Genomic DNA, 26,541 nt, shown 5'->3' with positions numbered 1-26,541 from the left:
AGTTTCAGAGAATATGTGCTTCTTAGAGTTCAAGCAACTTTCTCAAACTAAGAATATACAGAGGAAGAAGCCCCGAGTCATTTCAAGACTATCCACAGTTTCCTATAAATATGACGACAGGTATTCTGGCCTCACTCTCAGAACTTCAGTCAGCTACTTCTACAGTTGATCCAAGTGAGCTCTATGTGTCCCAATCCCAGCCATTGTCATTCTTTGCTTATTTCTTTCTTGTCTTTCATCCTATTGGGCTAGCGATACATGTGCTATTTCATCGTGCTTTCATCCTATTGGGCTAGCGATACATGTGCTATTTTGTACTACTGAAAGGTTTCACTGAAATACTACTTTAATCTAGAATGTGTTCCATCCTCAAGTTTACATGCTAATCAGCCTTTGTTGCCCTCTCTCTTTCTCCCCCACCTCTTCTATCTCCTCTCTTTTTTGCTTATTTTTAATAATTAAATGTAAAAATCACTTGTTTCTTCTAGTTGTTCATGTTTCCATATTTTTGGACTCCCTATAATCGACTTCATTTTTCAAATATTTTATTTTTAGCTATGTGTATATATGTCTGTGTCTGTGTGTAGGAATGTACACATGAGTGCCAGTGACAGTGAAGGACGGAAAAGGGCACTGGATCACTGGAGCTGGAGTTACAGGCAGTTAGTTACAAGCAGCCCAAACTGGATGTTGGGACCTGAACTCCCTGCTCCAAGGGCAGTACACACACTTAACTGCTGAGGCATCCCTTAGGCTCACTTGCATTTTTATTTGCAAACTGGACAGTTATTTTCCAAGCTGAACTTTCCCTGCACTGTTTTATGTAATCACTATTTACCAACACGGAGAACTGTGCTCCCAGTGCCAGCTTCCTCCACTACAGCTACAAGCCTATGGATTACATCATCTGCCTCCAGACTGCACCGTTCTCATGACAGTGCTTCCCAATCTTTTGCTCCTGTGAATGTGAATCCCCATCCTCATGACTTCTATCACTTCCTTTTCTGTGTACTCCCTGGTCCTTAAGTCAGAGTAATTCATTCACTGCTTTTGTTCCAGCCACTTCTTCAAACTGGAAATTAGTTCTATATTCATCAAGATTGGCTCAGTGCTGCTCCAGGAAAGAATCCAAGTCTCGGTGGTTTAAAACAACGAATTATTTCGTTTATATTACACATTCAGCATAGGATGGGGCAAGCTCTGTGCATATGCTCCTCCACGACCCCCAGCTACCTTGTAGTCACTGTCAGAAGTGTTGTTCATTGCTACAGAAGAAGGGAAAACTGGGTCTTGAACCAGCCAGCCTAGAAGTGACTCGTATTACTTGTACTCATAGTAATAGTCTAAAATTAGTTCCATGACCTTACTCAGCTACAAAGAATCCAGGAAGAGCAATTCTCTCTTGTACCCAGAATGGTATTGACAGATAAAAGGAAGTATTTTTTGAATGCTGTAAAGATCTTCCAAAATAGGTAAGTAAAAAGTAATGAAAATCTTTGGATAAACACTGTGACTTGGCAAAAAGTGGGGGGCAGGGAGGAAGCTATATGACTGAAGTGAGTAGTTTTAGAAGCCTTGTGTAGCTAGAGTTTTCCTGCCTGGCCCACAGTCAGGACAAATCTCTGTCACCCGCCAGTCCCACAGCCACTCAGACCCAACCAAGTAAACACAGAGACTTATATTGGTTACAAACTGTATGGCCGTGGCAGGCTTCTTGCTAACTGTTCTTACAGCTTAAATTAATCCATTTCTATAAATCTATACCTTGCCACGTGGCTTGTGGCTTACCGGTACTTTACATCTTCCTTGTCCTGATGGCGGCTGGCAGTGTCTCCCTCTCAGCCTTCCACTTCCCAGAATTCTTTTCCTTGTCCCGCCTATACTTCCTGCCTAGCCAATGGCCAATCAGTGATTTATTTACTGACCAATCAGCAACACATTTGACATACAGACCATCCCACAGCAGCCTTGCTTCAAGGTAACATCTGCAAACGAATTCCAAGCCGGCAAGAATTAGAATCCTAGACAGGAATAACACATGTGAAGGCCATAGGCGGGAGTGTGCATGGCTTTTCCTGAACAAGACAAAAGGTGAGCTAAAACCTCAAGAAGCAGTGGTGGGAGGAGTGTCATGGGATCAGGCTTTCCAGGGAAGATCACAGGGGCCCTGATCTGATGGACACAGCAAACAGGATGTACTCTCGGAAGCAGCTCTTAAAGCAAGGAGTGAATGCTGTGTTTGAGCTTTAAAACAGCAACGCTCTGTGTGGGAAAAAAAAAGTTACCTGGAACAGGATGAAAGCAAAACTGAGATCTGCTAGAGCTGCCTCTGCAGCAGACAGAGATGACAGCTTGAGTGAACGTATGGGTCAGTACTGAAATCTACAAGTCAACCAATTCCGAAGCATTTTGAGGGACTTCAAAGGTTGGATTAGGAGAAAGCTGGGAATAGCTGGAGGTATTGTGACTTTCATGTTTCTGGTTTTGGTGACTGGGTGGTCGGTAAGGCCATTTATAGAACCAGGAAGAATAGAGAGTTATTGAAGTTTAGAATCTATGAGACAAGATTCCATTTTAAACATACTAAGCTTGAGACAATCTCATGAAATGCTGGATGTAAAAGTAGATCACATAGAAGTCTTGGTTAGTGATGAACCAAGAGTTGCCATGTCCTGTAACTCAGAGATCACTTGGGAAAGTTTGTGAGGAATCAAATTTTGCCTCACATTGTTTTTACTGAAGTTTCCTTCCAGAGAGGTGTCACTGATGGACATGTGGTTTTGTACTCTCAACCATCAGAGCCAAAATGAAAAGTATAACAACATAAGCAGTTGACAGTTATTCAGAGGTTTTCTTTGTGGTGGAAAGTCTTTATCGGTTGTTACTAAATGATAGCAAATGTACACATACTCACCAAACAGCCTTGTTCTGCTGCAAAATTTGAGGCAAAAGGGGTTAAATAACTTGGAGATGACACAAAATCAGTCAGAGTGCATCTTATATTTAAAAACCTATGCATTTCACTCCACTCTGTGCTTTCAACCTCTGTACTTTGTGGAACAGAAGTAAACTCGTTTGGTTTAATTATTTACTGAATGATAATAATATCCAACATGCATAATAGTTCCAGTAAGATTTTTTTCTCAATGCTCCTTGGTACACACTTATGTTTGAATCATTAAGATTATAAGATAGTATCCACCAATTAAAAAGTGAATGCTTTTTAAACCACACAAATTTTTAATGCAAATTACACTCAACATGTTAGGTGTCACTTGCTAGACAGGAAAATGAGTTAGCTTTCCATCCCCATCACACAATGAGCGTTTCCACCACGGAACGTAATGCATAGTACTAATGTGCTAAAGTTACATGGGTGAGTCGGCAAGATGGCTCTAACCGTAAAGATTCAGGCAGCAGAGCCTGATAATGACCTAAGTTCAATCCCCAGCACCCATGTAGTAGAAGTAACAAACTCTTCCCGCGAGTCGACCTCTAACTTCTACATGGATGCTGTAGCACACTCATTCCCATCTATGTAGATCTGCACATATGCACCTAAGTAAACAATTGAAAACATAAACATATTGACATTGTTGTCTTAACTGTGTGTTGAAGATTTCCTTCTGAGCAAAAATTGCTTTATTCTTTCCTTTTTATTTCCTTCTGGTGGATAGCAGGGTCTTGAGTCCCAAACAATACTGCATAGTTGAGGAAAGGAAGGAGAAAAGGAAGGATGGTAATGGGGAGGGAGAAGAGAAAGGATAGAGCCCTACCCAGCCAAAGATGTCTAAGAACAGGAATTCAGTTTGAGGCCTCAAGGCTAAAAAAAAGCAGGTCCTGCATGCATGCATGCACACACAGGAAGCACAAAGTGGACCCAGTGGGCTCAGAGAGAGAGAGAGAGAGAGAGAGAGAGAGAGAGAGAGAGAGAGAGAGAGAGAGAGAGAAGTGATGGAGAGATGGAGAGATGGTTAAGAGCATTTGCTGCTCCTGCAGAGGACCCAGGTTTGGTTTCTAGCATGGTCCGTATGAAGGCTCACAACAGTCTGTAACTTCAGCTCCCTGAGATCTGATGCCTCTCCTGCCTCCTTGGGCAGCAGCACACATGTGATGCACATAAATACAAACATCCAGGAAAAACACAATATATAAATAAAAATAAGTTTTGGTTTTTTTTAAGAGAGTGGGCATATAATTGGGAAGAAAAAGTGGTGGTGGAATGAGCAGAGAAAGGAGAAGAGAAAATAGGGAATGGATTTGATCAAAATACGTTATATGTATAGATGAAATTCTCAATTTTTTCAGAGTGGCTTGTTTCGTTTCTCCGTTTGTTAATGATTTAAAGTGGTAAAAAGAGACGGAGACGATCTAAAGTAAACACTTCTTGGCATTATTAGAAAGTGAGCCCTCGAATACTAACATTTTCCCTTCTGTAGTGGAGTGGAAATGTTCTAATCTCACCCAAAACATTGTAACCTTCCCAGGTTTAACCCCTGACGTTCGTGACCTCCGGGATCTCTGTCACTCAGCCTCCCGGCCCCGCCCACTGGACCACGCCCCTCCTCTTCTCTGCGCCCGCAAGCCCGGACACTGAGTCTGCGCACAATTGGCCCTCCCGAGGTAAGCAGCCGGGGCGGGGTCCAGAGCCGGGCGTTCCGTGGAGAGGAAGAGGAAGAGGAAGTCGCAGGCGGGTCCTAGCGGGGCGTGAACCGGAAGTGCAAACGTCCTGCTTCTCCCCAGCCAGGCGGAACCTGTTCGGCTGGGCCCAGCGGCTGCAAAAAGAACTTTCTCCCGCCCCAACGGTCGTTGCGGCCCGCAGCCTCGCCCACGCGGCGGCCTGAGGCGCGTCGTTTCCTCGTGTCCCCTCGTCGGGCGTACCCGCCACTTCTGCCCGGCCTGCCGGCCCACCCGCTGCCGTGATGTGCGACAAGGAGTTCATGTGGGCCCTCAAAAACGGAGACTTGGATGAGGTGAAGGACTATGTGGCCAAGGTGAGCTGGGGATGCGCTGGGGTGGCGTGGCCGCGAAGCCCAGGGGGCGCCGGGAGCTAGGCAGGCGGGGGAGACTCCTGGAGGCCCAAGGGCCTGCAACTCTGTGGCCGATCGGTGCCAGGGAACCGCTGTGTTGCTACGGCGGCGGTGGCCTTTCTGACCCCCCCGCCCCCCTCGGGTAACTGGCGCCCTGGTAGTTAGTCTCTCTCGGTCGTTAAAGAGACCAGTTACTGGAATCTTTCTTTGAATGAGGCGGTTCTCCATCTTGGGCTTGCGGGTTACTGAGAAGTAACCTAAGCAGTTAGAATCCGGAACGGTTTCTTTCTTGAACTTGGGGCCTGGTGGGAGTGGAAAGAATCCAGAGACATTCGTTAACCGAGAAAGTTCGTGAGTGCCCCCAAAGAGCCGCAGTTCAATTCCTGAAACTTGGTGTCACTTCACTGTGAAGTCTTAACTTTGGGTGTGGCCTTTTCCCTCTCCTCCAACACACATACATATATGTGTATGTGTTTAGTACTCGCTTCGGGTGATAAGGTTGTCATTTGGCATCTGGAGTGGTTAGGAAGTCGGAGGAGTTTTTCAAAAGCATTTTATTTGGGTGCTCCATTGATTTCATCTGGAGTCTGTATGTGTGTAGTAAATAGTACTGCAGTCTACTCATGCTGTATTTGAGGGTAAAAAAAAAAAATAGGATTAAGAAAGCCAAATTCAAGTCGAAACCCAAATTAATAGAAATAAATTCACTTTGTGAGGGACTTGAAAAGTTCTAAGCTAACCTGCCTTTGGACCTTAAAACTGCACCTTTTTAATTATAAAAAGAACTTAATATTATTTAAAATTGTTTTCTGAAAGTATAATTTTATGACAACTGTGAGCATCTTGGTCCTCTTCCAAAAGTGTGAGCCTGTGGTCGAGATTTCAATTCTTAAAAGGTGTGAGCAGTGGTGTTCAGTGGTGTCCTGCTTCATGGGCCTGTGTTAGGAGGCAAGCAGAAGCAGTTTTGGGGCTTTTGATTGTTTTAAAACAACCACATCATTATACAAGGCTGATAGTCTTTTCTCCATTTAATGGCATCACAATTTAGACTTTTCACGTGTATTTGATCTGCTTAGTTGTGGATGGATGCTTAAGACATGCTGCTTTCTGAACTGCCTTAGCTAGTAGCAGACCGAAACCTGAATCACAACCTCTTTCAATGGAGGGTAAAAGAGTAATACATCAACCAGTAGTGGAACACCACACTACTCTCTCAAAATGAGTTGCCTTTGTTTTTCCTGTCCTGCTCAAACCTAAGTGATTGGAAATACAAAACATTGGTAAGACTAACTGAATGTAGTTACAATATAGCATGCTTGACTCCCCGTTAACTTCATAACCGAACCATTCATCCCAACTGGAAACTGGGGGATTTCCCTCCGTATCTGAGGGTTGTCAAGACTACCTTGCTTCACTCTCCAGTCTTAGCACCACTAAGTCAGCCCACACTCCGTTTTCTTGCTTTGCCCAGTCCCCATCCTGCTCATCTTAGTTAACTGAAGGGATCAGGATTTATTTAAGCGTGTTCTTTTTCTCAGTGAACTTCCTTCTCTAACTTGATGGTAGAGTCTATGTCTTGTGACTCTGTGTCACTTCCAGCTCCTCTTTCTTTTGGTCTACTGGGCCATTGTGATGTGTTGAGGGATTGTTTTTCTCACCTGTCTGGAAGCTCTATTCCAGACCCTGACTTGTATTTCTTGCAGTAGTCCATGTGCACTTAAGCCCTGTTTGGCCAAGTCAGCTTCACAAGTTAGTCTCCAAGCTGGTGAACTCATGTTTGTCCTCTTAGCCTAACTATCACCTCTTCCAGGAAACATTTCAACTTGAAAGGGAACTCAGCTTCTTAATGCTGTTTCATTTGTCAGGTCACTGTGATTTTGCTGTGTTTGTCCTCCGTTAGGCCCTGAGCCTCTGGGTATTAGATGCTATGTTCTTTTTCATCTTCACAGCTCCAGGATAACCCAAAGGAGTTTCACACATTAAAGTCTATGTTCCTAGTAAGAAATTCTTCCCTTAGCTATGATTTTAATAAACCTCGCTAGTTATGTAATAGTAATTACCATTCACTGGTTAATTTGTATGTTACACAGTAGTAGAAAGCACTCTGCGATTTTTTTTTTTTTACTCATTTTCAAATTTTTTTTACCATCCTATTTCTATATTCGCATTTAAGAATGAGGAAATTAAGATTTGGAGGAGTTAATTTGACAAGGTTGCAGACTACTAGCCCAACTTGGGTTTAAATCAAAGGCTCTCTGAATCTAGAGCATACACATTTTTTTAAAAGCTTTATCAGTCTGCTTTGAAGTAGTTGTGTTTTTTCCACTTTCTTAGCTTACTAAGGCTTAGAGTCAGCCCATTAAGAAAATAAGAGGCTTGCTAGAAGAACTTAGTCCTGACAACGAATGTAGACAGAGAGGGCTTTTTATTTACGTGCAACAGTTTAGAAATAATTAGCATAAAGGCAAGTATCTGGTAAACTTAAATTCTCATCAAACTGTCTTGTACAGTATGTGTCTGCAAGATGATTATTTGGTAACTTGTGGAAATTTTTTTTATAATCATAAGCTTGTTCCTTATGTTTGTAGTTGCAATCCTGAACAATAATCCAGAAAAAGGTAATATTGTGTGTTAGCCCTAGGAAGAAATGGATAACTAAATTACTGAGATTCCTATTCATAATTGCTTAACACTTTAAAAAAGAGTTATGTTCTTAACATTTTATATATTTGACTATTGTGATGTAATATACAGATATTATTATCACATCAACCCATGAGTATAATTTTAGACATTTTAGAGGTAAGATAAGTAATTTGCCCAAGATCGTGAAGCTCTCGAGTTTGTACTAGGATCTCGAGTGAGATCTGAACTCACTTTCACAGGCTATGAAGGACTTTCAAAATTCCTTGATATTAACCTCTTAACATGCTCTTGGCCTTCACTTCTAAACAATCTCAGATAGCTAAGGGGATATGTTGCTACTGTGTCCATAAAAATTAAAGAGTAGGGCAGGATGGTAATGGTCCCTTGAGGCTATTTAGAGATACACTCTACCATAGCCTTTGAGGATCCAAGGTTCCTTGGGGGAGTGCTTGTGAGTTGTGCTGGTGAGTAGCCCGTAGATGTCAGCAGCTCTACCAGCTCTAATACATGTCCTCTCTTGTTTACATGCACTTCTGTTTCACCGGCCGTGAAACACTATACTAGGTCTCTAACTTCCCTTTCTCTGTGGTTTCTCTCCAACCTCATTCTAATTACATCAGCCTTTGACACTCTAATAGGCTTGGGAAGCAACAGTTGTGCACCATGTAAAAGATTGGATCCATTGAATCCAAGAAATGTAGCGAATCTAATCTAGATCTTTTTTCACTTTTCTAAAAAAAAAAAAAGGAGGGGGAGTAGGCAGTTTTAAAGTGGTCCAGATGTAGTCATCTTGAATTTGTTGTTTTCTGTCATTTTGTTTACTTTTTTTTTAATGTTTTTAAATTAGCAGTGTTTTTCTTTCAACAGCTTGGGTGGTGAGCCTGTAAGAAAGCTTATATCAGCTTTTAGGAAATAGAAATGCTATCAGTAAAAACAGAAAATTTAGTACAATATAAGTATTTATCTTTCTATTATACTTTGTCTTTTTCTCAGATGAAATAATAGCAAAGGATCTTTCAACAAAAATATACAGAAGACAAAAATTAGTTCATAATCCTACTATCCTAATAATCTTAAGTAAAATGAGGGGCTTAGGGAGATGGCCCAGCGGATAAGGACTTCTTGTCCAAGCCTGAGGACTAGAGTTCAGAGCTCCAGCACCCAGGATGCAGAGACAGGATCTCTGGAAAAAGCTGGCTATCTAGATTAGCTGAATCAGCGACACCCATCACCAACTCTTGGCCTTCATAAGCACACGCACGCATGTGGGGTGGGGGTGGGGGGGCCGCAGATTACTTCAGACACAGATTTGAAAGTGCAGCAGTTGGGACTAAAAGGTAAAGACCTCTCCTCCCAGCCTCTGTGAACAAAGCCATCTAAAGCGGTTTGTGTAGTTCATATCAGAAAAACTTTGGAAATCATTTACTTATCCATTTCCCCCCACTTAAAAGTTTTTAAACACTCTCTACTTGCTCTCCTTAATTCCTTAATTTATCTTAAAGATGCTATATATTGAAATTAATTAATTACTCTGAAATGGTGCATGATATTTTATTGCATGGGTATGTTATTAATATCTATGATAAGCTTTTTATTTCCAGTTTTTGCACTAAACAATATTATAGTGATCATGTTTGTGTTTTAACAACTTTTGAGAATAGATCCATATTTTGAGTCTAAAAAGTTTCATGGATTTAGGTATACATGGACAATGCACTATGAACAGTCCTGAGTATCACTAAACTTTTTGGTTTTACCATTGGATAGAAAAAAAATGTATGTTGCTTTAATTTGTATTTCATTAAAAATAGAACAATTTAGAACATTATTGGCCGTTTGTATTCTTTCCCTGTTTGTTTTTCTTTTTCTTCCCTGTCCTGTGGTTTTGGGTCTTGTTTTTTAGTCCAGTCTATCCTGGAACTTGCTCTGTAGTCTAGGCTGGCCTTGAACTTAGGTTCCTCCTGCCTTACTCTTTCTGATCCTACAGTTAAGGTGTGTCCACAACATTTCTTATTGGATTCTCATTTCTTATTTGTACCTGTTGTTCATTTTTTAAAATTAGGTAGTTGGCCCATTTACAGATTGTGCGAGTCCTATAAATTAAGGAATTTTTTGTCATGTAAATATTGTCCCAGTGTATCTTGATTTTTAGCTATTTGATCTATAAACGTATTGTGACTTGGCTGTTAGTCCCTTTCTGTTACTTATTTGGACTAGTAAAATAGGGAGTGTAGTTTATTGAATTATATAATATTGTGACTGTCATGGTGTCTTAGGGTTATTATAACTGTGTTGAAACACCATGACCAAAGGCAAATTGAGGAGGAAGAGATTTGGCTTACATATCCCAAGTTACAGTCCATTGAGGGAAACCAGTAGCAGGAATCTTAAAGGGTTTTATTAATAAAATCAAACCTGAGGCCAGTTATTGGGATGAATGCTGGAAGATCAGAGAAGCAGAACAAGCCACAGCCACCTCACCTTGCCAGTTCCTCAGCTGATCCTGTTTCCTCAGACTGGAAGCCTCTCGGTCCTCATCCAGAATGAATCTCAGCTGAACTGTTGCTCAGAAGCCTAAAAGCTTAACCAGCTCTAGTTCCTCGTCCTCACGCCTTAAATACCTTTCTGCTTTCTGCCATCACTTCCTGGGATTAAAGGCGTGAGTCACCATGCCTGGCTGTTTCCAGTGTGGCTTTAAACTCACAGAGATCGAGGTGGATCTCTGCCTCCCAAGTGATAGGATTAAAGGCATGTGTACCACCATTTTCTGGCCTCTGTATCTAGTGGCTGTTTTGTTCTCTGACCCCAGATAAGTTTATTAGGGTGCACAATATTTTGGGGAACACAATATCACCACATGTGCATGCTTAGAATAGAATTTATACAGTCATAAAGAAAAGTGCAATTATAACATTTGTGGAGAAGTGAGTGGAACTGTAAATCATTATGTTAAGTAAGCAAATCTTAGAAAGACGAGTACTGTTTTCTCTCACATGTAAAACATTTAAAATTGTGTGTAGGCCATGGAACCAGAAGGGAGATCTTGAGAAGAAAGGAAGAAATTGGAAGGGAATGGGGGCAAAGATAGGGTAATAGGAGCCATAGGACATGAATGCAAAGGGAGGACATTGGAGAAAGGAAAGGAACCAGTGGGGTGCAGTGGAAAAAGGACCAATTAGAACAAAGTATATTGATAGATATGTGTGAAATTTCATAATAAATTTCATTACTTTGTATGCTGAATTTTGACATTGTTAGTATCATCTAGTCCAACACTTACATAAGGAAAACTTGGATGTTAAAAGCCTTAACTAGGGCCTTGCTACTAGAATTGGGACTTCAATTCAGTTTAATCTGAAATGAATGAATTTTTTCAAAACCGACTATTGTGTTTTCTAATGGAGTACTTTATCCTAGCTACTCCTTCTATGGGAATGTTGGGGGTTTGTCCTACTCTATCTGCTTGGTAAATTTCTGCTTTTGTCGATCAGCTTTTTAACATGCTAGAATGAAATACCTAAAGCATCTAACTTAGTATTAAAAGGAGAGGCTTAATTAGTTCACGGTTCTGAAGGTTCAGGGGCATGGAGCTGACACTGCCTCAGTTCTAGTGAGGTCCCTATTGGCTATGTCACATGAGAGTTGGGGAGGCATGGAGAACCAGCCATGAAACAGTTAAGCTAGGTTAGAGAACTGATAGAGGTCACACTCAGGCTTTGATAGTTGTCCTCTCTGAGAACTACCTAAATCCCTTCCCAGGGGCAGCACCTAGCCTTATATAATATAGTAGAAACCACACACCCAAAATTTCATCAGCTTTCACACCACCGTACTGAGAACCAAGCTTTCAGCACATGAACCCTTAGGGAACAAACTACTTCCAGATCCTATCACTGTTTATATTCAAGTTTTTGTTCATGTGTTTTGTTAAACAAAGCTCCCAACTTGTGCAGTTATAACAGTATTGCATCTCAGCATACAGAGCTTTCTTGCTGAGTTTGTGCTGTGGAGTTTTTTGAACTTTTGGGAGCCAGAGTTAACTGACAAATTGTAACTTTGCAGAATAAATCCTAGTAGACAATAACCAGAGAAAGGAGAAGGGGAAGTAGGAGAGAAAATGAGAGTTCAAGTTTTGCCTTAATGGCTGCTTTAAAAAATGAAAAAAGAGACCCAAAAGGTGCATTTATAGGTGTTGAGTAGTTAGTACTATTTATATGTTTTAGTATATAGTATATGGTTAGTATATTTATATATTTAGATAGTGCTCCTGAGAACTAGGCTGCTTTCCTTCCCCCAGAAGGCTTCAGCTAATCTTATGAGATACCATGTCTAGTGGAGCATTTGTCTTGTGAGAGGAGCCTCATAAACAATTGAAGCCCCTTTCTGATCTGGTGGATTCCCTGCTGTACAATATGAATCTTGATGAAATGTGAAGCCTGGCCCAAACCACAACAAAATCCAAGAAATAACTTGCTTTCTCCTGCCCACACAGGAAATGGGTGCAAAACTCAAATATGACTAATGGGATGCTTCTGACTAGAGCTGATTATAGAAGCTTAAGCACAGTGAAGGGCAGTAAAGGATGCAGTGGCCACAAGAAAACACTCGGTTTAGAAAAACCACACTAGTGGCATCTCTTCTTTTGTCCAGGTTGTTCTTATGGCAGATTTTCATTTTTTATTTCTTGACTGTAAGCCTTATTCTTCTGCATGTCTTTGACCTGCTCAGCAGTTCTGTTAGTGTTACACTTCTTAGTCAGTCTGAATGGGCTTTTATTGCTCATTTTTAGTTGCCAACTCTTCTGGGTTTTTGGTTTTTGTTTTTACTTTTATAAAGACAGAAATTATCTTTTAAAAAAAAAAAAGGAATTATCATTGTATTCCCAGTTATTGTCACATTTCTCTTATCTACCATACAGGTCAGCTAAATTTGGTTTGGATTGGATTGCTATTTGGAGAAGCTAGCCCTTCCTTTCTTTTTTTCAAGTGGATTTACCATATATACCCTCTAATTGGTATAATGATATTCTTTCTTTTCTTAGAAATAGCCTGTAGTGTTCAAAATCTTGGTTGTTTTGGTGAACTTTATGCAGTTCCCATGATTCTAGTGACAGTAGTTGTCTACATATCTTGCCAGTTTTAACTTTGTCTTGTGACCATCATTTTGGAATTTTAGTCAGATGTTTTCAAAATCACCCATCATACTTGAAAGTAAAGTTTTGCACTTGGGCCGGGCGGTGGTGGCGCACGCCTTTAATCCCAGCACTCGGGAGGCAGAGCCAGGCGGATCTCTGTGAGTTCGAGGCCAGCCTGGGCTACCAAGTGAGTCCCAGGAAAGGCGCAAAGCTACACAGAGAAACCCTGTCTCGAAAAACCAAAAAAAAAAAAAAAAAAAAGTTTTGCACTTGATGCTTTATGAAAATTAAGAATCATTAGTCTTTTTTTTTCTAATAGTAACATAAAAGCACCTGTTGAAGCCTCAGCATTCTCATTTGAGACAGGATCATGATGTTGCCAACTCATATTTTATGCGATTTTTAAAGAGACAGTAAACATGTCTAAAAAGAGCAACATCTCCACTACATGTTGCAGCTGTGCAGTAATGTTTGCTATTTATGTTGCCTGCAGATTATTTACTAAGTGAAGGCTTAGAGAGAAGTAAGGCAAGAGGCTGGCAAACTTGGCTTTGTTTTCATAAATGACCAGTTAGTACTTATTTCAGGACTTGTCAGCCATATGGTCTCTATCTCTACTGTTGTGCAGAAGCAGGAATAGATAGTATGTAAACAACTGAACAGTTGAATGTGCTATTTGTGTTCCAATAAAACTTTATTTACCAAAAATAGACAATAGGCTTGATTTGATCCATTAGCCATAGATTACTCATCTTTACATAAGACTGAAGTTAAAAAAAAAAAAAGTGAATTCATCCAGTAGACTAAATTTCTTCTTTATCATCAAGATTTTGACATCTAAAATAAGTAGGATACATGATAAAATAGAAGTTTTATTTTGAGGATGTTTCCAAAAATCCATTTCAGAAATCCTTATGGTTGAAAGATGTTGAACTGTAATGAAAACTGAAGCATAGAAAGCCATGTGTGGGTAGATGGAAGAGATGTTAAACTAAAATTCTCTAAACGAAAAAGCATAGTCTCTACTGAATTTGAACCTTAGGCAAGGGATGTGGAATTAGTCTATAAATTGAGCATTAGGAATCTTTATTCACAAATGTGTAAACAAATTAACCTACATTCTTAAACTGAAAGGAATTTCTAGAGAATCTTTTCAGCTGTCAAAATGTTCAGCAAAATATTCTAGAATTCTCTCCCCAGCTCTGGTGCCAGTCCCATGACCTGGTTTGATTTCTAACTCCAGCAGTGCAAAAGAAGGCTAGTTAACACAGTTTTCATTGGTTCATTCATAATTAATTCAGCGAATACCAGTTGAGCACCTACAGTGCCGGCCGGTGTATTAGATAAGCATGAACAGAACCAAAGTTAATGCTTCTAAGGATATGTGTTCTTTGGGGGGTTCATTTGAATGTACAAGAAAACAGCAAAGACTGATTGTATGGGTTCTAAATAAGTTGTTTTTCTTAAATACATGAACTATGAATAAAACTGAGGAGCTTTACATTTTGTTAATAAAATATAACTCTATAAAAAAAGATGCTATAAAATCCATGATAAATTTATATTTGGTTCCAATAGAAAGAAGAATAAACACTGTAAAATACCAGATTTAAATCAGAATTCCAGTAATGAGAAAAGAATGTCCCTTCTTTGAGTGCTGTGTTGTATGTATATAGTCAACACAGCAATGTACATATAGATAAATGTATCATTTAACTATGCAGGTCAGCCTAACCCTCATCTTACAGTTAGGGAAGTGGGAATTGAGTAACTTTCCCTAGCTTTCACAGCTAAGTCACAGCAGGACAGGATTTCAGCTCAGATCTGAGTCATTCCAAAAGAACATTCCTGTTCTTTCCCATCATTGTTTATACAGTGTTTGAGAACTACAAATGATTTGGGGGTGAGGGAGTAAAGTCTTCTTCTTTCCCACTTGTTTCCTTCTTGTCAATAAGTTTATTTACAAATACAGCCTTTCAATCTGTAATCAACTGAATCAAATAGCAGATACTTTCCAGGCTGCCAGAATTTTTTCGGAAGGAATTGTAACTATGGATAACTGAGTTTGTATCTTGTGAATGAAGCTACATTTTGATTTTTTTTCCCCCAAACTGAGATAGAACCATAGTATTTTGAATGTGTTTCTTAATTTGGTGAGTTTCTTCATGCCTTTGGCCTACTAAACTCTTAGTTATATACCACAAATAAAACTTTTCTTTAAAAACAAATTACTATTTTAGTTGCAAAATGTATGTTTGACTAACTACTTTTGGACCTTAGGAGAAAAATTAAGGGTCATTTAGCAAACAAACTAGCTGTATAAAATTTAAGAATTTACCATAATTTGAATCACTTAACTGGTTATTTTGAACAAAAAGAAAAATTGCTGAATTGAAGTAAGTGCATAGGTAGGGGAATAAGATCAGGGTCTTAACTTCATGGGTTCTTCCTCAAACCCTTTTTATTGTAGTCAGAAAGGTAGATATTTAAAACCTTTTATTGTCTTAAAATACTTAAACAGCTAAGCATTGCATTTCTTTATACTTAAAATTTTTTGTAGCACGTTTTATTTTTCACACCATCGATACATATCCTTCTAGAACCTGAATGGTCCTAGGATAAGAATCCCAGAAGTACTTGGTCACCAGATTTTGTAATCTTCCTTCTTAAATGTGATATTTTGTTTTATTTGTTCCTGTGAATAGTTTCTTTCCTGTAAGATCCACAGCCGTCACTACCCACTCTGGAAGTGATCCGTAAGTAGTTTGTCAGTGAACTACCTCTCAATTAGGAAGCAGTCTGAAATGAGGGCCCTGCTCAGCTGTAGAAGGTGATCACTAGCGGCATGATTTTAACTAGGAGTAAGAACTAGCCTTCAAAACACTTGAAGGATTTTAAGAGGCTATGTTACTGTATATTATATTAACTGAGCAAGTGCCTATTAAGTAAAATATAGTTGTGAGGATCACTATTCATTACTTTAAATGAACTTTGTTATTAAACTTTATGTAAATAACATTGAAGATTTGTATTTATTTATATACCAATTAACTTTTTAGAAAACAGGGAAAGGGTTGGAGTTATCTATCATACCTTTTTACTTTTTGCTGTCAGTTTTTCTGTATTAGGCAGTTACAGATAAAGTATCAAAGCTTTCCTCACCTCTTTTGGCTGCTTTACCATCAAAGGTAGATTTGAACCCACTGCTCTGCTGTAATTATAATTCTGGAACTGTGCTGGAACTGCTCTGCACTCTTACCACCACTGGTACAGTGATGTTAGTCTCTGCAAAATTACATCCTAAGGTAAAAGTTTTAGCTAGTGAGGTAGATAGGGTGAGAAAATAAGGTATACATGGGGAAAGGTAGGAAATGATGGGCCAGAATATTCTTCTCAAAAGGACCTTAAGAATTAAGAGCTCTGATCTATTCTAAATAGGACAGGAAATACTTAGCACTGGCTGAATGGCTAGGAACATTGGCTCAGCTGTAGAATTTGGTAAATTTAATACATCTGCTGTTTGCTTTCTACTCACTCAGGTGTCCAGTGTTAATTTACATGCTGTCCTACAAAATTGTCACACATAGCCTGCTTTTGAGTAGCTTTGGGGGCCATTAGTCCTTTGTGACAATACAGTATGAACTCATGCCTTAGATCTTGGTTTCACAAAGTGTGCACATTTGGAAATGAAAGGGAGAGAATTATTTGTTTCTTTTCATCTGAAGAAAGGCCTAAAAGGGCTAACAGCCGGAGTCAGATGGCCAATTAATTTAAAATGGTTTTTCTATCTATATTTCTAACCTAGTGTAGTTTAAGAGCCATATAAAAGATCTGGGAGTTAAAGGAGAAACTCTGGCTCTTAAATGTATGCCACACAAGATTTGAGTGGTGTCCTTAAACTGTACGGTGTTCCATTTGTATAAGGATAGTTTCTACACCTGCACACACACACACACACACACACACACACACACACACACACACACATACCACAGATTTTGAAGCATGTTTCTATTCCGTGTTAAGACCAATTAGGAAAATAGAAGAGACACAGATTGCAGAAGGCTGGGAGAATAAACCTAGTCAGTATTGCTGTCTTTGAATCATGCCTGCCATGCCTTTATCTGCTAGAGAACCAGGGTGCTTCCTTCTCTCATCAGAGCTGTTCTCATGTTATTGTCCACATAAAGACACACGACTAACGTAAACATGTTTAAAGTACAAAATTAATGTGTCTGCTTTTTTGCTTTGAGTTCTCCTTTATCATTTATTAATATTCTTAGTTTTATAGTGAAATATGCCTAAAATATATGTTATCCTAAGCAAAGTCACAGTAACTCTGGTTGAGGTTTGACAGTACTGTGAGTCATGGTGGTAGAAGGAAAAGTTGTCCACTCTGACCCCTATAATAGGGCCTTTAAAATCTAACAAGACGAGACACACATACCTGAACAGTCCATTCACACGGAAAGGTAAACTGCCAGGGAGGTAAGCTTTTGATCATTCCCTTGGTTGAATTCCTTTAATTTTGCTGTTCTTAGGACACAAAACTAAATGGGACTCATTATTTACAATGTTAGCCTTCCCCAAAAGGCAGCTAATTCTTTGATTCATTCAGAACTTCCTGCTTCTTCTCAAGCAAGTAAAACTGTGCCTAACTTACAGTAAATATTTGTTTAGTTAAATCAAGTTGGGTAGTAGGTCTTTTTCTGATACCAAGTTTCATCTTTTCTAACCTTTGCCTACTTTTATAAGTAAAATTCAGAATAACATTTTAAACAACATTTTTACTTGAAAGTAATTTTTTCCTATTTTATTTGGTGTTGTGTTAAATCTGTTTTGTTGAGCCAGTTCATGTCAGATATTAAGTAGATATGGCCATGGCCATTTGTAGCACTTTGTCTTTGGAGAACTGTTTTCACTGTCATGTGTGCAGAAAAGTCTTTCCTGGTCTAGGAGGTGAGAAAACAGAGAAGTTGTAGACTGCCATAATAACGGAGAACCTTTACCCAGGAGAGAAAAAAGGTAGCTGAGATGGTTTGAGTGCAGCCACCAGCTAAGGCCGACAAACAAACTTATTGGTGTCCATACGGTAGGTAGTGGCACTTGCCTGACTAGAGGCCTGAAGCTTCTGCACAGAGAGCTCTTTGTTCACGGTTTAATAGCCATCTCTTCACAGAAAATAGGAAGTAAGCAGATAATGAAAATGTAAGATTTAAATAACCGGGGGAGGGTTCCTAACCTCTCAGAGGGTGTGATTCTCAAAGCAGGCTCTTGTAATGTCTTTGTCTTGCTTTAGAAGACTGTTACTGACCTCAGAATTAGTTGAAAAATCTTCCCATCCATTTGGTTTCTGGAAGTGTATAGAACAGGTCTGAAGACATGTAAGTATTTGGAAGTTTCTTTGTAAGGTCACCTGTAGAGTCTGGCGCTGGCATTTAATGTGCTTTACCCTTCTCTTCTGTTCATGTTTCAGAATGGTTTAGCAGTTGCATTGATCTCCCTGAATCACCTTTTTATTTATCTCCATGGTGTCCTGTTTTCAATTTATTTGATTTCTACAGTGACCTTTATTCTTTTGTCCTTTTTGCTTTGCTTTAAGTTGCTTTTTCTAATTTGTTTTGGAGAAACAATTATATACAAAAATATAGAAAGGGCATTATCTTTTAATGCTACACATTTCTTCTCAGTGCTGCTTTGCAAAGGACTCGTCTAGAGAATCCTTTACTTTTGATCACTTGACAGCTAAAACAAGAATTGTAATACAAGTGTGAAGGAATAAAGGAGAAAGTTTAAACATGACTTATTTCATACATATTTTGTAGCCTTATATTAAGAATACAACATTGTGAGCTGGGCAGTGGTGGCGCAGGCCTTTAATCCCAGCACTTGGGAGATGGAGGCAGGCGTATCTCTGTGAGTTTGAGGCCAGCCTGGTCTACAAAGTGAGTTCCAGGAAAGGTGCAAAGCTACACAGAGAAACCCTGTCTCAAAAAACCGAAAAAAAAAAAAAAAATACAACATTGTGATTCAGAGGAGTGTCTTTTTAACAAAAGCATCTTACTGGGGACTTACCAAGGCCATTTATTTACTGCATTTCAATACAGTGATCCATACAGATAATACTGATATGAAAAGGAAATAATAATAATGGGAGGAAAACTAACTTTATCAGTGATTGATCTCATCAGTACCTCTTGTTGACTTGTGTTTCTTCATTTGACTGGAATGTAAGATGATACAGCAAATCCCTTTTATTATTTAAATTTCTTTCTAAGCAATATATATTAGGTTCAGCCATATGTTTATTTATATTTCAGCCGTTCTGCAGAAACTTGCTTTAACTCAGCTTTGGATAGTCTTTTAGTTTCAGTGTAAATTAGTAATAGGACTGGTTAGTGGAGTGCTTGCTCAGCATCCCCAAAGTCAAACATGCTGTCTTCAGTTCCACTTAAAACCAGGTGTGTGTGCCTATGGTCCCATCATCCTTAGCTACATCATGAGTTCAAGGCCGGTCTGATCTACATGAGACTGACTCATTAATTAATAGATGGGATGGATAGACAGATAGATAAATGGGTTAAACTGACACCAGTGCTCCATAAAAATGATAGTTAACTTTCATTTTTTTTCTGTGTTAAACATTTTACAGCATACTCTTCACTTACCACCACAGTTGAAATTTAAGCATTGTGGAGAATACAGACATTTTTACTCTTCTTACTGTTAAGAAATCTAAGATTTAGGAAGGTGAGAGGTCTCTGGTCCCGTAAGTATACGGAAAAGTTGGAACACTACCCTTTCTCCTCCATGGGTCTTAAGATATTATGCACCTATCTTTATATGTGTATATTTCAAGTCCCCGTTTTAACAGATGTTAGCATCAGGTGTCATATGTTCCACTCAAGAACAGGTCATATGTACATGGTGGTTCTGTAACAAAACACCAATGAGGTTGGTAGCTGTCAGTTTTTTAAGTATACTTTATTTTTTAAAGTCTGTTCTATGATGTGTGTTCAACAACAAAATCATCCAACTACAGAACACTTAAATCTCGTTTTTCAGGGAATGTCCTCATAATAAACTGGCTGAATTGACTACATAAACAGCCGGTTGGAAGTCACTGCTTTCAACTGCCATAGTAGTCTTTTTTTTTTTCCTTTTCTTTTTTTGGTTTTTCAAGATAGGGTTTCTCCGTGTAGTCTCGGCTCTCCTAGAACTAGCTCTTGTAGACCAGGCTGGCCTCAAACTCACAGAGATCCACCTGCCTCTTCCTCCTAAGTTCTGGGATTAAAAGCACCACCACTGCGGAGCGATAGTAGTCTTAACTTACAAAAGAGTTGTTTTATCATCCGTTAACTCGGAAGAGGAAATTAATTTCTGGTGAAACCCAATCTTCTAAAGAGACAGTATATTTGCACTATATGGGGTTAAGTGCTTTGCTTGGCTCATTCAGTTTACTCTAAAACCCAATAGTTCTGTGAAAGCTAAGTACTTTGATCTCTCTCCATCTTAAATTATGAAAGCTCATACACACAGAATATAAGTAACTTGCCTAGTGTTTAGTGGTGACGAAGCATATATTCTTAACCCATACAGCATACTGTAGGGAGAGGTAAAGAAGAAAAATATGACTTCTGCTCCTGGAATTTACATCCCATTGAGAAAGAAAGCATATACATGTAAAAAGTGGCAAAAGCACTCGATACCTAAATGATTGCTGCAGTTTTGAGGGAGGGAACGCTTACCATAACCGTAAAAGATGATGTAGATAAGAGAAATCTTGACTTTTCTATGATACATACATTAATGGAAGAAAGGAAAGGACTGGGCTGAGGGGAAAGGATGGGAGTTGAGGAACTTGAAAGCACAGCTGGTAATGGCTGTGAAGTGGTGAGGCTTTTCTGTCTTTATCCAGGGTCTGGTGAATTGACTAAGCTAAGCCAAGTGAGTAGTATAGTCACTGAGAAAATAAACTTTGAGGCATTTTGCTACTTTGTAAAATCTGAACTCCTTTAAAAGGAAGCAAATTTGAGTTAGAAGCCTCTTGGCACTATAGAAAAAGAATGGCATTCAATCTATACTTTCATTAATTGAACCTCATTTGAAAACTATTCTCTTTTAGCTTTACATTTGATGGATAAAAGGCCCTTGTCCTGGGGTACTTTGCAGATTAGAAATTATGTATATATTTTTATTATATAGCATGATACCAAAAATACAATAGTTGGTCACTAGAAAAGCTAGTGTCTTAACACTACATCCCTGTTATTAAGATTACATCATAGTCTTCTGGTAACTGTGTGATGATGAATTTCTTTGTTTTTGTTTATAGAACACCAATATTTTCAAATTAGGTCATCTCCACACATTAGGTGGTAAGCTACATGCATTGGAAACCATTCCTTTGTTCACCTTTGTCTTCCCAATGCCTGGTGGTATTCCTGTTTTACCACACCACTGTAGTAAATACTGAAAGAATAGAATGGTTGTTAAGTATTACTTCAGATAATGATACATGACACAGGAAATACAAAATCTCAGTACTTGAACTTACCAATCTTCTGTGCCTACATAGGACAGTATGCTGACTGAACTCATTTGAGGTACTAGAACACAGTGATGTATTTCATTGCATTTAGCATTATTACATATTGTTTTCAGTTTGCCTAATCATGACTTGAGTACCATGTGTTATTATGTAGGCTGTGACTTCTTTACATTTTCATTTCACTTTCCAAAAATAGATTTTTCATGAAACTCTTTAAAGTTTTAAAGAAGTTTTAAAAGAAATAGCAGGTGCCTTGTTTTGTTTCCCTCTTCAGTCTCTTATCCATATAAACATTGTTTCATTTGGCTACTCTGACTAGGGAGAAGATGTCAACCGGACACTAGAAGGTGGAAGGAAGCCTCTTCATTATGCAGCAGATTGTGGACAGCTTGAAATCCTGGAATTTCTGCTGCTGAAAGGAGCAGACATTAATGTATGTACTAGACAGACATTAATACTTTATGGTATATGTATAATATATGTGATTCTAGAAAAATATCGATCATATGCTTCGAGGAAGTCTTTGCTGTGGGTTTATGAAATAGTTACTTTAAATGAAATAGTCCTCCCCAAATTCTTCCTGTTTTTGAGTTAATGAACTGTTTGCTGTCTCTCCCCCCCCCCCCCCCCCTTGGCTGTTGTTTTTCAAGTTCTAAAGCTGGGCGAGTTAGCACAGTAGATGCTGTCATGTAATGGAGCATGCAGTGGTAGGCTGCACTAGCCTGGATCACGGGACAAGTGTGAGCAAGTCCCCAGGCAGGAGTTGTCATCTCCTGACTGGAGCCCTCTGTAATTTCAGGATTTCAGGAGATTGTTTTGATGATCATAATAGTGAAAGAGAGAACTTTTCACCATGGTAGTTGGCCCAGTCGGTCTGTCTCTCTTGCCTCCTCATTGGCGTTTTTATCCCTCCTTCCTTTCTGAAGCACACTGGCATTTCTACAGTAGTGGGAAAGCTAGCTTCAGAGGAACTAGTCACATCAGGGGGCAGATAAAAGAGTCGAGCTTAGGTCGGATCTCCTCTCCACACTGATTCCCAAGAGAAGACACTTGTGTGCTTGGGCTTCGTGGTAATTTTTAAGTGACTAGAAACTTCTCTCTCAAGTAATTTTTGTACAGAAAGGAAAATGGGTATTAATTTTGAAATAGTCCTAAGAATTCCCTAATTAGATATAAAAGATTTTTTTAAAAGGAAATAAAATTATCTCTTTGATGTCTATAGGCTCCAGATAAACATCATATTACCCCTCTTCTGTCTGCTGTCTATGAAGGTCATGTTTCCTGTGTGAAATTGCTTCTGTCAAAGGTAAGACCAATGTTCATTTTTATTGCTTATTTTAAAACCCTCATTTCTTTGGAACCATTTAAACTAAGTGTGACTGCAGGGACAGAAATGGAAATCTAGAACAGTGTTAGTTATGATTGCTGGCTATAGACTGTTTGCTTCCAGCTTGTGATGGTTAAAGTCCTTGGCCTAGTTTCCTTCATAAGAAAATCTTGTTAAGTAAAAGAAGTCAGCTAAAGTAAGCAAATATTAATGGTGTAAGAAATGGCATCATCGTGGATGGGTAGATTTGCAGCCTGGTACAAGGTGATAGAGCACACTTTAAGTCACAGGGGTTTGAAATTTTACACTTCTTTCTGTAGTCTATACTGACAAAGATTATCGGAAGTGTCTTACTTAAGGGCTCTCTACTTTGTTGATACGATTGAGATAGTGCTGAGTCTGGAAGTTTTCGAATGTTTTCATCTTTGTTAATGCATGATAGAGTACAGAATCCAGCCTTAAGAGTAACCACTTAGCCGGTTGGTGGTGGCCCACACCTTTAATCCCAGTACTCGGGAGGCAGAGGCAGGTGGATCTCTGTGAGTTCGAGGACAGCTTGATCTACAGAGCGAGTTCCAGGACAGGGACCAAAACTAACTACACAGAGAAACCCTGTCTCAAAAAAAAAAAAAAAAGAGTAACCACTTACTAGGAACCATTCTAGCTGTGTTATATTCTATAAGGGAAGACATCTCTATAGAGTAAGTCACCAAACTTACATTTTATGTCCATACACTGAAGAGTCTAGACTCATTTCCACTTGGGATCTTAGATTATGGCCTGCTAAAAGAAAGCAGCAAGGAAAAAGAGAAAGAAACTAAATTAGTAAAGTGTATATATAAAGATTGGTCAGGTTCCTGGCACAAAATACTTATGTAATCAGTGATGAGTCATTTTTAGAACTAAGACTAAAGGTGGGCTTTGCCCTTCTTTGCTAGTTTCAATACAGTAGAGGGAACTGGGGAAGATAAACACTTTTGTCTTAACTCTTACCACTACCTCCTTAGAGCTCTACAATGGGTCCTGGTCCTATAACACTGCTGTTGAGTTCTACTCTTAGAGTCATATCAAACAATGACTGGGTACCTATAAATGTGTGGTTTTCATTCTTTTATAATAAATTCAGTGTGTTCTTTCCTCTTAGCCATTTCTTGAACTATAGATAGAGCTTTTTTTCTTTCTGATATACTTGTTTTTCATAAGAAAACAAAACAAGACATAGTTATCTTAGAGAGGGGCCAGTCACTGTTTTACATTCTTTAGTGTCAAAATATTCGTCTTCAATTCATTTAGACCTGTATTATAAGTTTCCATTGTTAAAGAATCTTCTACAATAAAGAATTCTTAAAATTCTTGATTTGTGTATGTATTAGGCCCTCCTATGTCCTAATAAATGTTTTATTATTGAGTTATTATTGAGTTATGTTAACTAGTTTGTTTTTTATTTTCTTTATTTTCCTTTGGTCTGTGCTTTGTTTTGTTGTCAAATAAATGACATTAGAGAAGTCTGTATTGGTGGCAGTTACAGTTATATATACAGTTTATATATATATAACTATATATACAGTTACAGTTGTGTGGAACTGGTATCTTATGAATTTTTTAAATGGAGAAAATTTAGTTCTGCTTTCTCAAAATTAACTACTTTGATTTTAGTATTGTATGACCTTTTTTTAATGAACACTCTGTAATATTCTTAGCCAGTCTTTTTTTTTTAATCAATGATACTCCACCAGAAATTTTTTATTGCTAAAATGGGGCTATTCCAATGTATCTTTTAAAAGATTCAGTCAGCATTATATTAATTCTAGGTCTGCCTTCCACCAAAGCTAGAATCCTTATAGATTCCAGAATTGTTCACATTTCTCATTTCTTATGCAACTGTTATACTGATAGCATAAGGATAAAATAATAAACAGCAATTTAGAAACACTCAGTATGATCACAGTTAATAGGACATAGAAACAAAGAAAATTGCTAGAATCAAAATTGTGTTACCAAGTAATAATTTACTCACAAGTCAAATACCATAAGCATCATCTCTTTTTATGGATAAAGAGACCGTTTGTCTCAAGGAGATCTAACTGCCTGAAGGCCTAACAAAATTTAATGGATTCAAAATCTGTCCCAAGATGGAGGTTTAACAGCCTATGTTCTCTCTACTACTTAAAAATGCTGGAATTTATCAAAGCAGTTGTGAGGCATGGAACATACCCATATCTATAGATAGAAAGACATGCAGACTGATTAATTGCTGAGCTGATAAATTAGAAAAATGCAGAGAGATCCACGATATGACTTCCATTTCAAGACTGAGATCTAACCACATGGCCTTGCCTCCTGGTTTTGGGTAGGCTTTTGTTTTTGTTTTTTTGTGTTTGTTTGCTTTGGTTTTGGGTTTGTTTGTTTTTTATTTTGTGGTGTGTGTGTGTGTGTGTGTGTGTGTGTGTGTGTGTGTGTGTGTTTTCAGCCAACTGACAGAAAAGATTTTTTTTAAATTAATGAACTAATGCCTTGTAGTGGATCATAGAAAGGAGATTCATTAGGCATTAGACAAGAAATGGTAGGGAACCCTTAAAACATAGGAAGCAGAGAGGGTAGAGTCAAAGAAAACATTTTCAACTATATTCTAGATAGGATTTTTACCAAAGGGAGGAGCTGCTCCAAGCCCAAAGGTACTTGGTACCCCTGAGCAAGTGGAATGGAAGTTGGATATGCTTCAGGACGAAGCACAGTACAAGAAAGAAAAATTAGGGTAGGGGTAAATCTAAGCAGATCTGGAAATACAAAATGAATATTAGCTAAGACCAGAGAATTGGTAAAGCAAATGTACAGTATTGACACCCATGAGAGAAGAATGGTGACTAATGGCACAGCATCGGGTGAGTATAAAGGTATAAGGGCCAAGCTCACTGTGCTCATCCTGGTTTTACCAAAGCAAAAATAGACTGGGTAATCATTTGTCATTTAGAATTGTAATTATCCCAGTTGAATAAAAAATCTTTTCCAGAAAATTCTTTGAAATGTAAGCACTGCATATCAGTGCTATAAAAATACAGGTCAGGCTCCTGTAATCTCAGTACTTAGGTAGTGGAGGCAGGCTAGAGAGTTCAAGACCAGCCTGGGCTATGTGAGGCCCTAACAAACATGCATACCATGGGAGGAGGGGGAGAGGGTGCCACATGTTCTCTGCCTTGCAAACCATGTTGTCTTTGTCATAATTTTGTGATAGCAGCTCCACATATTCTATCAGTGAGTGGAGGGTAAAATGTTTTTACAAAAAAACGAGTACTTAGACTGTAGCTTGCTGTCCAGCCCCTTCTGTAGCTCATAAGTACTTTGGAGTTTATAGTAAGCATCATTTTAAAGCCTTGAGTGGCAGCATGATTCTTCCAAAGTTGAATTGCATCATCTTGGACTTGTATTACTTACTGTTGAAAATGAATGTAGCCAACAAGAGTTCATAAAACACACTAATCTGGATCTTCATGGTTCATTACTAAACTCTTCTGATTCATATTTCAAATGTTGAAGTAATAGCATGAGTATATTATTTTGAAGAGTGCTGATAGTAAAACCTTATTTTTGTTAAATCTACTATTTTTAGCAAATGAGTTTTTATAAACCCAAAACTCATTTATTTTCAAGTTACATATAGTATGATGTTACTTTTAAAGTTTAAAAAAAAAATTAGTAGCTTACCTCTAGCAGCTTTACAATGTCATGTTGAACATTTCTTACATTATTTACCAGCTGCTAAATTTTCTACATTATTACTTTTTAAAAATTTCTTATAATTTATATAATTTCTTATAGTTTATAAGTGATAATAAAGGATTTTTAAGCAGTCCAG

At 38.5% G+C, this 26,541-nt stretch overlaps 1 protein-coding gene across 1 annotated transcript in view; it reads left to right on the top strand.

The window, feature by feature from the left end:
• The first annotated feature begins 4,615 nt into the window (after positions 1 to 4,615).
• Positions 4,616 to 26,541, top strand: part of Mtpn (myotrophin) — a 32,279-nt gene continuing 10,353 nt past the window's right edge. Inside the window, exons 1-3 of the mRNA XM_059257569.1 lie at positions 4,616 to 4,994; positions 21,681 to 21,794; positions 22,584 to 22,667. Coding sequence (XP_059113552.1) covers positions 4,923 to 4,994; positions 21,681 to 21,794; positions 22,584 to 22,667 — 270 coding nt within the window. The 5' untranslated portion in view covers positions 4,616 to 4,922. The remainder of the gene's footprint in view (positions 4,995 to 21,680; positions 21,795 to 22,583; positions 22,668 to 26,541) is intronic.

The sequence above is a fragment of the Peromyscus eremicus genome, chromosome 3 (genome assembly GCF_949786415.1).
Source record: "Peromyscus eremicus chromosome 3, PerEre_H2_v1, whole genome shotgun sequence".
Lineage (NCBI taxonomy): Eukaryota > Metazoa > Chordata > Mammalia > Rodentia > Cricetidae > Peromyscus > Peromyscus eremicus.
The sequence above is the reverse complement of the archived record's forward strand: the minus strand, read 5'-3'. Positions and strand labels throughout refer to the sequence as shown.